The sequence below is a fragment of the Mesocricetus auratus genome, unplaced genomic scaffold (assembly GCF_017639785.1).
Source record: "Mesocricetus auratus isolate SY011 unplaced genomic scaffold, BCM_Maur_2.0 Super-Scaffold_6730, whole genome shotgun sequence".
Taxonomy (NCBI): domain Eukaryota; kingdom Metazoa; phylum Chordata; class Mammalia; order Rodentia; family Cricetidae; genus Mesocricetus; species Mesocricetus auratus.
Window position 1 is genome coordinate 92,287,805 of NW_024429184.1, and position 13,308 is coordinate 92,301,112.

A 13,308-nucleotide genomic window follows, 5' to 3' on the forward strand; every position below is an offset into this window, starting at 1 on the left:
ATAAAATTTTTTTAAGTTTTAGCATATTTAAATATTCACTTATAGGTAAAGCTTTGAGATAAGTATTAATAAAGAAGTAATTTTTAACCACTTGTACTTAGCATAATTTAGTCCTTTGTGCATTATTTTTAGCTGGGGACTTTGATCATGTCTGCTGTCTTATCTGATATACAAACGAACTAAGAAGACAAAGTCTATGAGCCATCCTTGCATCAGCTGCTTTATGGTACAGGAAATGGACCAAATGGTTGATTGTCGGTATTTCTTGTCTCTTTCCTGTTTCCCAGGTACCATCTATGCCCCTCGGAGGAAGGGGCAGCTGTCTGCAGATATTTGTATGGAGACAATAGGAGAGGAGATCTCAGAAATGCGCCAGATGAAGAGGGGTGTATTTCAGCGAGTGGTGGCAATTTTTATCCACTACTGTGATGTTAATGGAGAGCCAGTTGAAGATGACTACATTTAAAGAGACCTTCCCTGGCTCTTCTGGCCCAAAGCAGCCAAGAGGCTACACAGGAACTTTGGGCTTGCAATTGGGAGGCCCTGGCTCAGTTGTTATATAGGAAATATATAAGGAACATGGAAATTGTATACAAAGATTTATATATAGAAGAAATATACAAAGACACTTCCAAAAGTAATGTCTTTATAACCTATGTTTATACATCTTAACTTAAAGGAGGCAAATAATTTGAACATTGATTTTGTTCACTTTTCCAGACTTTGTTCTCAGTGTCATGTGACTGAGCCCATTTACTCTGCTCCTCACCATTGTCCCTTCAGTCTGTGCCTTTTTCTTCTCCAGCAGAGCTGTCTGAGTCAGTGCTAATGAGTGCTGTTTCCTGTGTGTTTGTTACTGTAATGCCAACTAACCCTCAGTCAGAGAAAACTGCTTCTGTACTAGGATGGACTTCTTTTTTCCCTAGTGTTTATATTTGCCATATTTCTTTACATGAACCATTCAGAAACATAAAAAAATGAATTTGAAGGGCAAATAGAAAGTTTTCAGAGCATTTCTAGTTATTTATTTCCACATTCAATTGTGTATTTGCTTTATCTTGGACATGAAAATAAACATTTAGTAAAAACTATTCTTGCCATGGACTTGAAACCATATTTTACAGTAGCACATGCCACACAGAAAAGCGGAGTGTCTGTCGTTGTGTCTAACTCAGCACCAGTGTCCACTTTCTGATCCTTTTTGAAAACGGCCATGAGATGCACAACACATAGAGAAGTGGGAGAATGAGTCATGGGCTGTTTCAGAGGAGCTGCCTTTCTCTCGTGGATGGAAGCTGCCCCATTCTGAAGTGGCCTTAACAGATTTCAGAAGCCAAAGGCCAAAGACAGAAGAAAGGGTCTGTAGAAAGTGTCAGGTCTTTCCGGATTTGTACAGCCCCTTCCTTTTTGGGGGAATTGATGAGAAAGGAAAAATCAGTCATCCATGGTCAGGACTTGGTGTTTGCTGGATAGGACGTGAATTTGCATTTCTGATCCCAACTGTATTGACTCACTAATGACAGACAGGCAAGAGTGCCAGCGAGATTCCCTGACACTCGACTCTTGGACCATATGTGCTTGTCTGTAAAGTCTTCAAAGCTTTTAAAATTCTTGACAGAGACGATTTTTTAAAATCTTAAATAAAATTAGATAGTTCATCTTTTTGTTGCATTGTTTTTTAACTCATTGTTTCACTGTTCAGGTTATAACTGCTCAGTAAAAGGCAGAAAACAAATGCAGATAATAACCTACACTCCTCAGCAAGAATCAACCTGTCAGTAGTTTTCCCCTGTGTTTCTAGCAAGTAACTCATACAAATAATGCTTATAGTGGCCACAAGAGGCCACTGCTCTTTAACTTAATTCAGTTCACCAGTCTTACCACAGACTCATGAAATACCACAGGGGCTCTAAGATCATGCTGAAGGTAGACAGCCGAAAACACAAGAGTGGAAGCCACCCCCGCATGGACTCTTAGTACATGTAAATGAACAAACAGCTAGTAGCCATGCCTTGCAGCAAGGCCAGCAACATGCTAGGGCTAGATAGTCAATAGTTTATGCTCAGTACACCGTAGACTTTCTCTGATGTGTGAAAGCCAAGAACACACAAAGATGGCCATATTCCGACAAAACTTTATTTATAGACAGAAATTTGAATTCCACATATTCACATCACAAAATATTAACTCTTAGATTTCAACCTAGACATATTAAAAAGTAAAAACCATTCTGAAGGTTTACAGACCACATCTTGGCCAATTTGCCAACATCTGATGGAGAACTGAATTTTCCATTCATTCAGTTATGTCACCAGCATTGTGGTACATTGGCCTGTTTTTAAAAGGCCTTAAAAAGTTCACAAATGACCTCTGACTGAGTGTTGGTATCAGACAGAGTCATGTATCTCATGCTGCCGGGTATATGGGTCTAATACTTTAAACAATGGCTGACACTATGATTCTTGAAGTGATTCAGAAGTCCTGGGTTCAGATTCTGACTACTTCAGACAACAGTTCTGACCTGGAGACAGTGGTCTGTAGCAGAGAGCCCATGCTGGAGCCTCACTTTCCTCATTTGTAAAATGCTAATAGTTACCTACACCCATGAGGCAGTGTGAGGAATCAGTGGGAGTGTCCAGCATAATCCCAGGTTTGTTAGAATAGGTTTATTTGGTTTTCTGGTTCCGTGTGTGTGTGTGTGTGTGTGTGTGTGTGTGTGTGTGTGTGTGTGTTTGTCACTTTATTTTCATGGGGTTTTTTTTCCTTAATATTTCCACAATGTCCATTAGACTGTATCTTAAGAGTGATCTTTGAGAACTAGTCAGGACTTGGAGAGGTCACACTTGACACTAGCATTTTGAGGAGTTGGTTACCATGCCTCCTAAACTTGTTCAGATTCAGATTAGCTGTTTAGAAAACTTGATCAAATACAGGTGTTTGGAGATTACTGAAAGTAGTTTTATCTCTCAAGGGAGGGAGAAAGTCAGGTGAGACCCATTGTGCGACTGGCTCTGCCAACAGGACCACTGCTGTGTCTGAGCTGCCACTTCATCCTGAAACCAGTCCAGCTGACCTTGAGGAAGACAGTGGGTGCAGTCAACCTTTGAATCACCTACTGTGCAAGGCTGGCGGCATGTGAAACACACGTGTTGTGAAATGATGTGTGGAGTTGACTATTGAAAGACAAGTAGCAGATAACATACAGCATCACCTTAAGTCATAAATAACAAACAAAACCACAAATTACTGAATTACATATGCCAAGTGATAAGACCCCACGCCCACCTGCCTTGAGAATGGCCTGGGGCTGAGCTGGGGTCAAGAGTATTTACTTCATCTGTTTATGGGAACTTTTTATAGTGGAAATAAATAACATAAATGCATCCTGTATATAAACCATAATTTATGTAGGAGAAAAAAGTCACTGTTCCAGGATTGGAGGACCTAATGTGTTTTCCATCCAGCTTCTGCCACATGTCCTCAGGCAAGTCATTTGCTGTGACAAAGTCTTGTCTATAAAATTGAACCAGTAATCTCTCACCACAAGCTGTTGTGGAGTTCTGAGGTCTTGTGAAAGGGTAGATAAACTCTAAAGTGCCTATAGTGACGAACAGATATAGGAAAATTGGGCTTGCATCCAAATAGGTTAAATTCAACCAAGAAGTATGGAGAATTCAGATAGCCTTCTGCGGGGCACCTTGATGGTTTGCAATCTTCAGGGTTCATCCATTTGCCTCTCAGTCTGCTGCTAACTATTGAGTAATCCCAGGTTCCCAGTACTCGAGAGCCTTCTTGTTGCTCATCCACAGATCAGAATACCCCATCGTTTAATTATGGAAACAACACCCAGAGGAGAAAACAATAGAGCAGTGCATGGCAGATCTCAGAACAGGCACAGCTCTGGATCCAAACGTGACAGGGGAGTGAAAGTACATAGACCGTGTGAACAAAGAGCTTGTCCCCTGCTCTCTCCTACCTCAGTGTAGAGTGAACACATCTTACCATTGAAGGCCATTGTGGGTGTTTAAAATAGTGGACTTTAGAATCGGGAGGACTGGGTCTGCATTCCACATCCATATTTGATAGGTCAGTCACCAGAGGATGATGCTGAGATTTGCTCATTTTTAGTGGTAGTAATTTTGGTACTTATAGTAAAGTCTTTTATGGGAAAAATCTATGGAAAGCACTTAACCAAATGTCCAGCAGAGAAGAATTTGTTAATTAGCTTCTCTTGTTGTTCTGCTACTACTATTCATTAAGTTTGAAAGGAGCTAAAATGAATGGCAGAGAAGGAGACACAGTCTGGAGTAAGTATAATCCTAATAAAAATATTAAACAGTTTGTTTCCCTTCTATCTTTGTTTCCAAAAACATGGAATGTAACTTGTATTAAATCAATGAATTCCTATAGTTTGGAATCCATTCTCTAAATTCTTTCAATACTTCCAACTCCAAGAGAGGAGGTGGGGAAACTCTACTGACACATGTTTGTCCTCCTGGATGTGCAGAGGCAGGGGACACGCTCTGAAACATCTGATTAGAATTTAATAGTTTGACTTAATTTTTATTACCTTATCTCTATGACTGCTTTCTGCTTGCAGCAAATAAAACTGATTTCCTATTTTGGATCTGATAAAAATGCTTTCTTCTGTAAGTGAAATGAAGGTATTTTATGCAATTAACAGTACAGGCAAAGCATGTATTTAGCAAAACATGGAACAGTGGCCCTTGGTGGTCCATGTTGGAACATTCACACAGATCCAGCCAGCCCAAAGACCATCTGCATTTTGTAGAATAGAGAAAGGTAAGTTCTACTCAGGGCCAGAGTCAACAGCGTGCCTGCACCCAGATCTTCAAGTCTGTCCCTGCATTGTTTTCATCCAAATCAAATACTTAGTCTTGGTTTTCTAGAAACTGTGGAAAGAGTACACTTTAGGCCAAAAGGGGCAAGACCCTGTGTTTTGGGGCAGATTTTGACCACAGCCAATCCAAGAATTAAAGGAAAAGGAAAACACTTTCCATCTCTCACCTAAGAGAGTCACATTGCCAAAGAGAAATAGCTAGATAGCACAGCACCAAGAAGACATTTTGCTCTCACTTGAAAACTATTAATGGTAATTTGGTTGTCTTTGCTTTCCAGCCTCTCATTGAGTCCCCTCCCTCACTGATCCGTTCTGTACTCCGTTTCCCAGATAATAATTTTTTTCAGGACAGAGCAAGTTGGTAGCAGGAAGTGGAAATGTTAGAGGTGAAGCAAAAATCTCAGCGTTGGTTTTGTTTGTTTACTCTCACAGATACATTATAGGTTTTATTTATTTTACTTTCTAGTTGCTAATGGAAAGCATTGGTGACCTGGACCAGCAAGCTGTTTTTCAGTGACAACATTCTAAGTGGGATGACCGATGAGAAGGTAGGAAAACTGGGGGTGAGAGGCCTTGAACAAGCTGTGGCTTATGCCGAGCAAGCTTATTAAGAAGTAAAGTGTCTTAAATATTCAATTTGCAGAGGGAGAATGGCCAAGGTCAGTAGGAAGCTAAATCAGACAATGTGTGCAAGAGAACACAGGCTGTCTCAGACTGATAACCACAGCCCTGCAGAGGGGAATACTGGCTTCCCAGGAACTGAAACCTTAACTCTTTCGAGGCCCAGGTCTCAGACTGGACCTTGCCAGTGCTCCTACAAGGACAGCAAGCTAGCATTCCTCTTTTTCTTTCATCAGGACCTGTGAGCCTTGGATCATTCTGGCTTCCAGCAAAACAAGCTGGGATCTTCAGAACTGGGCATTCCTGTGGGCTGCAAAGTCAAATGGAGAAAAAGCACAGTGAATCCCTTTATCCCTGGCATGGAGACAGACTTCATTAAACATCCAAGTGGTTGCCAGAGTAACTGGACCACAGCCTCCTCTTCCCTAGTAACATCTTAACACAGCAGGCTTCCTGAAAGAGAACCTCTCCTTGAAGCCTGGATTACTATACATCTTCTGAAACCTCCACACTCAAGCTGTATTGTCTGGATTCCTGAATGGAACTAATGCTGTACTAGCTGCTCTCCAGATAGAACGAACCCCATCTTGTCTCATGAATTTGCATTTGGTTTCTCACCATGTCATCTTGTCCCTAGTCCCTTTCTTCAGTTTTTCATGAAAAGACAGAAAGGGACTCAGATCTAAGGGGTTTACTGGTTTTCATTATGGAAGGGTACCATAGGTATGGCGACTATCCTTGATCTGCCAAGGGCTGTGGGATGTTTTGGGATATGAGACTTTCAGTGTTAATCGTAAATGGTTGGTCATGCCATTCCTTTGTGGGGGATGACCATCTTCTCAATGTATCTGAAGATGGGGAAAAGGAGAATGGCCAGTGAGTTCTCCCTTCACAGATTAATCAGGGACAAGGAGGCCATTGTCACCTGTCATCACAGATGAAGGAGCAATACAGGAAGTGGACAAGCAAGTAAAACTTTGCCTCAGCTACATGGTGAGTTTGAGGCCAGTCTGGGCTATCAAAAACTCTGTCTCAAAAAAGTCTAAGAGTAGGAAGAAGGGTGAAGGATGGGAAAGTAGGAGAGGGACAAGGAGAAAGAATGAGGAGTTAAAACAGGGCAAGGAGAACATTTGGTTGAAGCGCTGGACACATTCTGATATGGTAGTGTGCAGGCTAACGATGTCAGGCTGTGTCCACATTCCCTGCTCCCTCTGTTCACCAGAAGTAAATCAAACTGGTCTTTGTCGGGATGGGGGTGGGGTGGCATGGAGGGTGGGGACAGGACACTCTTGTGGGTCTCAAGTCTTCTCCCTCTTTCTCTTGAAGAACTAAGTTACCCAAGACAAAGAAGGTGATGACAGCTTTAGCATGGGAGAGAAAACATTTCCTGGGGTTTGGAACAAATGGCATTCTGTACAATGTGTGTAAAATGGAGCCATGGTAACTTCAAAGGCAGGGTACAATGGCAGTTCCCAATACAGAAAGATGGGCTTGTTCTTTGCTCAAAACAGAAAAAGGCCTAAGACTAGGCCATTGGGCTGCTCAGCACAGGGTCCTGATCATCATTAACAGGCAATCTTCATGGAAGCAAGTCGGTTTCCCTCCTGAATAGTTTTAATATTAATGATTTTAGAATGTGTGTGTGAACGTGCATGCGCATGCGTGCATGTGTGTGTGTGTGTGTGTGTGTGTATGCACTATGTATAGGAAACTGTGGCAGTCAGAAGAGGTGTGAAATCCCCTGGAAATGGAGTAACAGATGGTTGTGAGACACCATATGGATGCTGGGAGCCAAACTTGGGTCTTTTGCCAGAGCAACAAGAGCTCTTAAACACCAAGCCGTCTCTCTATCTCCCCACTCCCGCCCCTTAATTCTTGAGTTGTAAGAATGTTCTTTGTCAGTATCCATAGCAATCAGGATGCTAGTTCACTGTCATGGAGGAGAAGCAAACAAAGATCCTTCCAGATGATCCAGTCACTAGTATGCCAATGGGAAAATGACAGCTTTACACATGTACATGTATTTGTATACATGGACACACACACACACACACACACACACACACACACACCAGCTGTATAGAGGTCTCTTGGTAATAGATCCAAAGGCAAAACCAAAGCAGAGCCTTTAAAAATCTATCCTCAAGGGAGAACTATTACCTCAAGTAGTATGCTATGATCAAGAAAGAAAACAGGAAGGAAGGAAGGAAGGAAGGAAGGAAGGAAGGAAGGAAGGAAGGAAGGAAGGAAGGAAGGAAGGAAGGGAAAAGAAAAATGTTTGCAGCTGTAAGCCAAAATTCCTGACGCCTTCTATGTCAGTACTTGAGTGCTTCTAGATGGACATCTGGATCCCACCAAAGAATGTCCAGAAGATGGCCAGAGGGAAGAGGAAACTGGAGGTCTTCCATAGAGGGAGAGGGGTGGATGGGTAGCAGGTCATTTTCTTCCAATATCTGAGGCTTTCTGAGAGGAAGAGGAGGCCAACAGCACTGCCCCAACAGATTTGTGTGCCAGTGAGTGACAGAACTTCCACACAATTGGAGCATTCTCACCACAGAAGGGGCTGCTTTAGGAGGTAGTGAGCTCCTGTTCCTGGAGAGGTACAAGCAGAGACTGACTTCGTGTCAGTCTCCAACGAGAGTTACCACTTGGGCTCTGGGTAGATGCTGGGTCTGATGATGTCTGAAGTCCCCACAATTCTGAAATTCTTGATGTGCTAGATAGAAGTTCCATTCAATACCGTCTTCTGTGTACCTTCACTGGGCCCTGATGCCCATACTTCATGTGTCACTGGTGATGACCAGGGTCGAGTGTTTCCAGGGTATCCTGTTCATGCAGACATGAATGGGAATGAATGACTAAATGGCAAGCCATGTCTTCAATCAAAAGCATGATTCCAGCGACTCTGGGTCATTATGTATGGGCAATTTCTCCAGTTCCTGGTGATGCCCACTGTGCAAAACTGTATACCTAAGGAAGAAGGAAAGAAGGCATGAGATTTCAACATGCATCCGTCAAAGACATCAGAAATTCCCTTCTACTCTCCACTCCCCTTTCTTGCATGTATCTGAGGACACAGAGAGGTGGGAATGGAATGGAATGGAACTCACAGAGAGGGAAAACCAAAGAACCCACCTGGATCGTTTAAGTTAGACATAGGAAAATGGTGCCCTAGGGGAAGGAAATAGGCCTAGGTCACACAGAGAGTGAATGGCAGAGCCAGGGGAAGAACACGGGTTCCTTTTCCCAAAATGGTTCCTGTGCCGCTTGTCAGAATAAATCTGGAAAGAACTACAAACTGGGACCGAATAAGCCCTTTCAGTAGCTTTCTGGTGCCTGTGCTAAAATGTTCAACTACCTACTGTGGTTTCTAACTCTAGATTGTGACCTAGATTGAGGATGGGAGATGTATGTAACTGGTGTCAGTCCTCAAAATCAAGCAACTGCCGTCGTGGGGTACTCAGCTGTACCCCTTTGAAAAAATCACATCTGGCATTCCTGAGTATCCAGTTGCCTCTGTACCAACTGACAACTCTGCACATAGTCTGGAGGAGAAGCTTGTGTGTGTGTGTGTGTGTGTGTGTGTGTGTGTGTGTGTGTGTGTGTGTGTGTGTGTGTGTGGCCTGGGAAAGACTAGGGATAGGGCTCCACTAGTGTGGCTATGGGAAAGTCCTCATCCTGTTGGGTCAAGTTATCTGAATGTGACAATTTGGGAAAGCAGTGCCACATTCCTGTATGTAACCCATGTTCTGTAAGATATCCAATAGACCAATGGATTCCTCCTTGGTTCCCCAGAATGAATACTGGTGGCCTTGTGCCTTGTTTTGTCATTGGGACCTTAGGAAAGAAAAAGAGGTTGCTTTTGTCTCCCCCATGAATTAATTTTAGAGACATTTGCCATAGACAGAGGGATAAGTTTAGTCAGAACAATGATGTCCTTGATATGGGAAATGAAACAAGTAGATGAAGTTAAGTGGTGTGGGAGGTACAGGGGTCAGTGGTGGTGACAGGAAATTTTGACGTGGTCTGTCTCTCTAGGGTTTGTGGGGATAGTGCCCATGGTGCAGAAAGTAAAGAGAGGTGTGAAACATGTAACTAAGGTGTGGCCACTTTGGCAGGAGCTGTCAGTGGGGAAAATCCCAGGGTGGCTGTCTTCTTCCAGGAGTGGCAAGCCTGCTTGATGGGTAGGGTCCTCCCAGGGAGTGTGGAGATGTTTTGAGAACTACCAAAGGTCTACTACAGACATTACTAACCCTGGGAGTAACATACCAGTGGCATGGCACCGGTGAGCAGCTGCAGAGGCAGGTGTAGTGGATCCTACGAGATCTGTGGGAGACTGAAGGGGCATCCCAAAGGGAGACTGTAGACACAAGGTCTGGTGCAGTGAGAAGGGAACACAAAGCTGGTGGTCAACACTGGCCTCTGACTCAGCGGATAGACTGGATAACGAGATGAAGAAAGGGAAGTGTTGGCCTGCCTTGTTTTTATGGCTAGGGGCCCAAAAGGGGACCCCAAATATGACTAGTAGTACAGAGGTTTTCCTGGGACCACCAAACCTGGAATCCCTGGGAAGAGTTGGGTAGAGATGAGTAAGCAAATGACCCAAAAGCAACAAAAGTACCCTGTGAATCTGACCTTTGATGCAGAGAAAGGAAAAATCTACAATTCAGCATGTATGCAGGGTCTTAACAAAAGTTCAGTGTCAGAGACCATGGTGATCCAGGAGTATTGAAATTGTACAATACATACATACAACACACACACACACACACACACACACACACACACACACACACACACACACACACACACTACCCGCCCAAGGCCACATGGGGAGTTGCCAGTTGCTAGGAGCAGTTGGATACCCTGGGAGCCAGGGATAAACATAAACTGTCAACAAGCCCAACTGGGATGATATTTTTTGGCCTTGGAGGAGCTCTCATCCCTGCTTGACAAAGACCTCTAGTTGTGGCCAGTTAGGGGAGAAGCACTCACTCCTGTATGTAACTCCTCACGTATGCTTTGTAAGGAAGTCCAATATATTTATTAGTTCCCCCAGAATGAACTTTGGTGGAATTGTGCCTCCGTTTGTCACTGGGACTTTAGGAGATGAGGTAGACATTGCTGTGTCTCCCACTGAGAAGTAATTTTAGCAACTACTGGAAAAAAGACATTTCAGGTAGAAGGGGGGCACACATACAATGTTAGACTATAATCAGCTGGGCATTTCTTCTTGTACCTAGGGACAATTTCTCAGTATTGTGCTACAATGCTCTCCATTACTCAGTGCATTCTGCTGTGCAGGTTTATGCAAATGTTCCTAAGATAGATCTTTACTGGAAGTTTGAAGAATAGCAAAGGTTAGGGCAGGGGATGGGGCAAAGGAAAAGAAGGAAAAAGAAAAGTGGGAGGAGTTGATATCTGCAAGACATCCAGGACCATCATTGGGGTGAGGCAACCTTGAAGATCCCTGCGGCATCTTTTGACTTTTTACTGCCTGGGAGGAGTTTGAGCAAAGCAACAAATGGTCCAAATGACCTTGGAATAGGCTTCCTCCGGCTGGATGCTCTGTTGACAGTGTGGTCAGACTTTGCTTAATGACAGGAATGCATCCTGGAAATGTAACGTTAAGTGATGTAATCATTGTACAAACACGATAGAGGGCATCTACATAAGGCTAGATAGTGTACCCTGCTAGACTCCAAGTTGTATGATATAACTATTGACTAGGCTACAATCCTGTCCAGAATGCAGCAAACACTCTAACATACAGGAAGTACAAGGTCACCAGGAAATGAAAATTTTCCAGTTTCAGCATAATCTGTAGGAGTATTATGCCGTATATATGACTCATCAGTAACTGAAGTGCCATTATGCAGCCCACGACAGTTGACAGAAGGGGTGAGACCGCGAGACGACTTGTGTTTTGCAGCAGTAAGTTGGGGGAGAGAAGGAAGATGGTGTTGTGGCCCAGGCAATGAGAAACAATCAGATTCTGGATAGAGAGTCACCATCCTCAGTTGTACGTTGTTTTCCATTTCACAGGGTTTACCCTTGAAGCTTTTCTCAGACCTCCCTGTGTTTGTGCATCTCCCTGTCTAGAATGCTGAGCTGTTCAGCACGCTGAGACTTCCGGTGGATCCTGACAGACCTGGCATCCAGCCAGGCTCCGGCAGTCACTGACTGTGATATTTAGTGAATTGTTCCTTTCTCCTGGGCAGCCGAGGGTAGGATGTACTCTGCGCAGTATCATTACAGAGAGGGAAGCACAAAGCACAAGAGTGGCCCACTTTAGAGGCTCAACGTGCAAAGCTAACACTGTTCTCATATGTCTTCCCCTCCTAGAATGAAGAGCGTGTTATCTTGATGATCACATATGCATGGCTCTGAACTGTTCAAGTATTTTCCTCCTTTATTTTCTTTTTGGGAACACCTAGAAGACTTCAAGGACTGGAAGAATCCTTGTGTGCTCTTCCTCTGTTGTCAGCATCCCAACACCTGCTTTGTAAGCACACACTCCTTCCTGTAGGGACACCGCCTATGTGTTCCTTTACCACAGATGCTAAGAGAGGATCCGGAGAGGAATGGTTGCTAAGAGGTGGGGCTTGGACTAGACCCCGTCAGACCCACGCCTGTTGGCCTGGCTCCTGAGCAGCATTGCTTAATGGACTAACATGGGTTAGTGGCTCAGAACCACGCAGTCCTGAAAACTTGGCTGTACTCTGCTACCTGAGGTCAAAGGATCTCTGTGACACTGATTCCTGTGTAGAAAAAAAATTAATGATAATAATAAGAAATCATCTATAGTTCAATGTATTGAAAGATGAAGGTGACAGGGACCATTTTCAGCCATGACATATATGGCTTCATTTTCATAATTATTTTTCCCAACTGTGTCAGCTACTCTACTTTAGATTTATTTCACAGGTGAAAAGACTGAAGCTCAGAGCTGCTGATCTGGCTGGTCCAAGGTCACAGTGTGTGTAATGCCCCATGCTAAGCTCAAAGTACAGTCTCAAACTCTGCCAAGCTCTACAGTAAAGAAACACTTTCACTGGCAGTCAATGGCACTTCTCCTATAAAGCTCATATGAAAAGCATGTCCTGATGAGAAGGAAAACTGGTTTTTTGATCATGTGAAAAGTTCAGTTATGAAGTAGAAAGGAGTTCATCGACCTCATCCATAACTGTGGAGATATGGACAGTTGGTGACTTCTAGGGTAGGCAGAGTCAGGTTTATTTAAGGATGTGACCCCTCCCTGTTGTGTGGATCACACTCAAGGAGATTCATTCCACAGCCAGTATGAGCTAAATAATAATAATAATGATGTGATGATGATGATGATGATGACATGAAGTTGGGGGTTATGGACTTGGGATGGATCTAGGAGGACTTGAAGTGTATTCTCAGAGTAAATAAAGCTATTTTCTTTAGAAGTACTGCAACAGAATGTGGGTGACCCCTGTAGCATTTTATCCCTCTACAGTAGCCTTACCCATGAATCCTAAGGGTCTGCACCAAATATTGTGTTGGCTAGACATTCCATAGCTGTGACCAAATACCTGAGGTAGTAAAGAAGGAAGGATTTATTCTGCTCATGGCTGCAGAAGGTCCATTCCCTCGTGTCAGAAAGGTATGGCAGAGCAGAGTGGATCACATAGATGGTGACAGGAAGCAAAGTCTTTTTACTGTGCCCATACCCACAGCGTATGGAAAGGGGCTCCCAGCATTCACAGTGGTTCTTTCCCCTTAGTTAATCCTCTTCCAAAACACTGTCATACACATGCCCGGAGGTGTGCTCTGATAACCTTTGGGGATTCTCACTC

General features: G+C 43.6%; 2 protein-coding genes across 8 annotated transcripts in view; one reads left to right on the forward strand and one right to left on the reverse strand.

The window, feature by feature from the left end:
* The window catches only part of Fbxo38 (F-box protein 38), a 43,357-nt gene extending 41,699 nt beyond the window's left edge, over positions 1 to 1,658 (forward strand). For all 7 annotated transcript variants that reach the window (XM_021229843.2, XM_021229845.2, XM_021229846.2 and 4 more), the window contains one exon: positions 288 to 1,658. In XM_021229843.2, the coding sequence (XP_021085502.2) occupies positions 288 to 466 (179 nt within the window). In that variant the 3' untranslated portion in view covers positions 467 to 1,658. The remainder of the gene's footprint in view (positions 1 to 287) is intronic.
* A 460-nt stretch (positions 1,659 to 2,118) lies between these two features.
* Htr4 (5-hydroxytryptamine receptor 4) overlaps positions 2,119 to 13,308 on the reverse strand; it is a 188,913-nt gene continuing 177,723 nt past the window's right edge. The window contains exon 7 of the mRNA XM_040741725.1: positions 2,119 to 8,452. Coding sequence (XP_040597659.1) covers positions 8,365 to 8,452 — 88 coding nt within the window. The 3' untranslated portion in view covers positions 2,119 to 8,364. The remainder of the gene's footprint in view (positions 8,453 to 13,308) is intronic.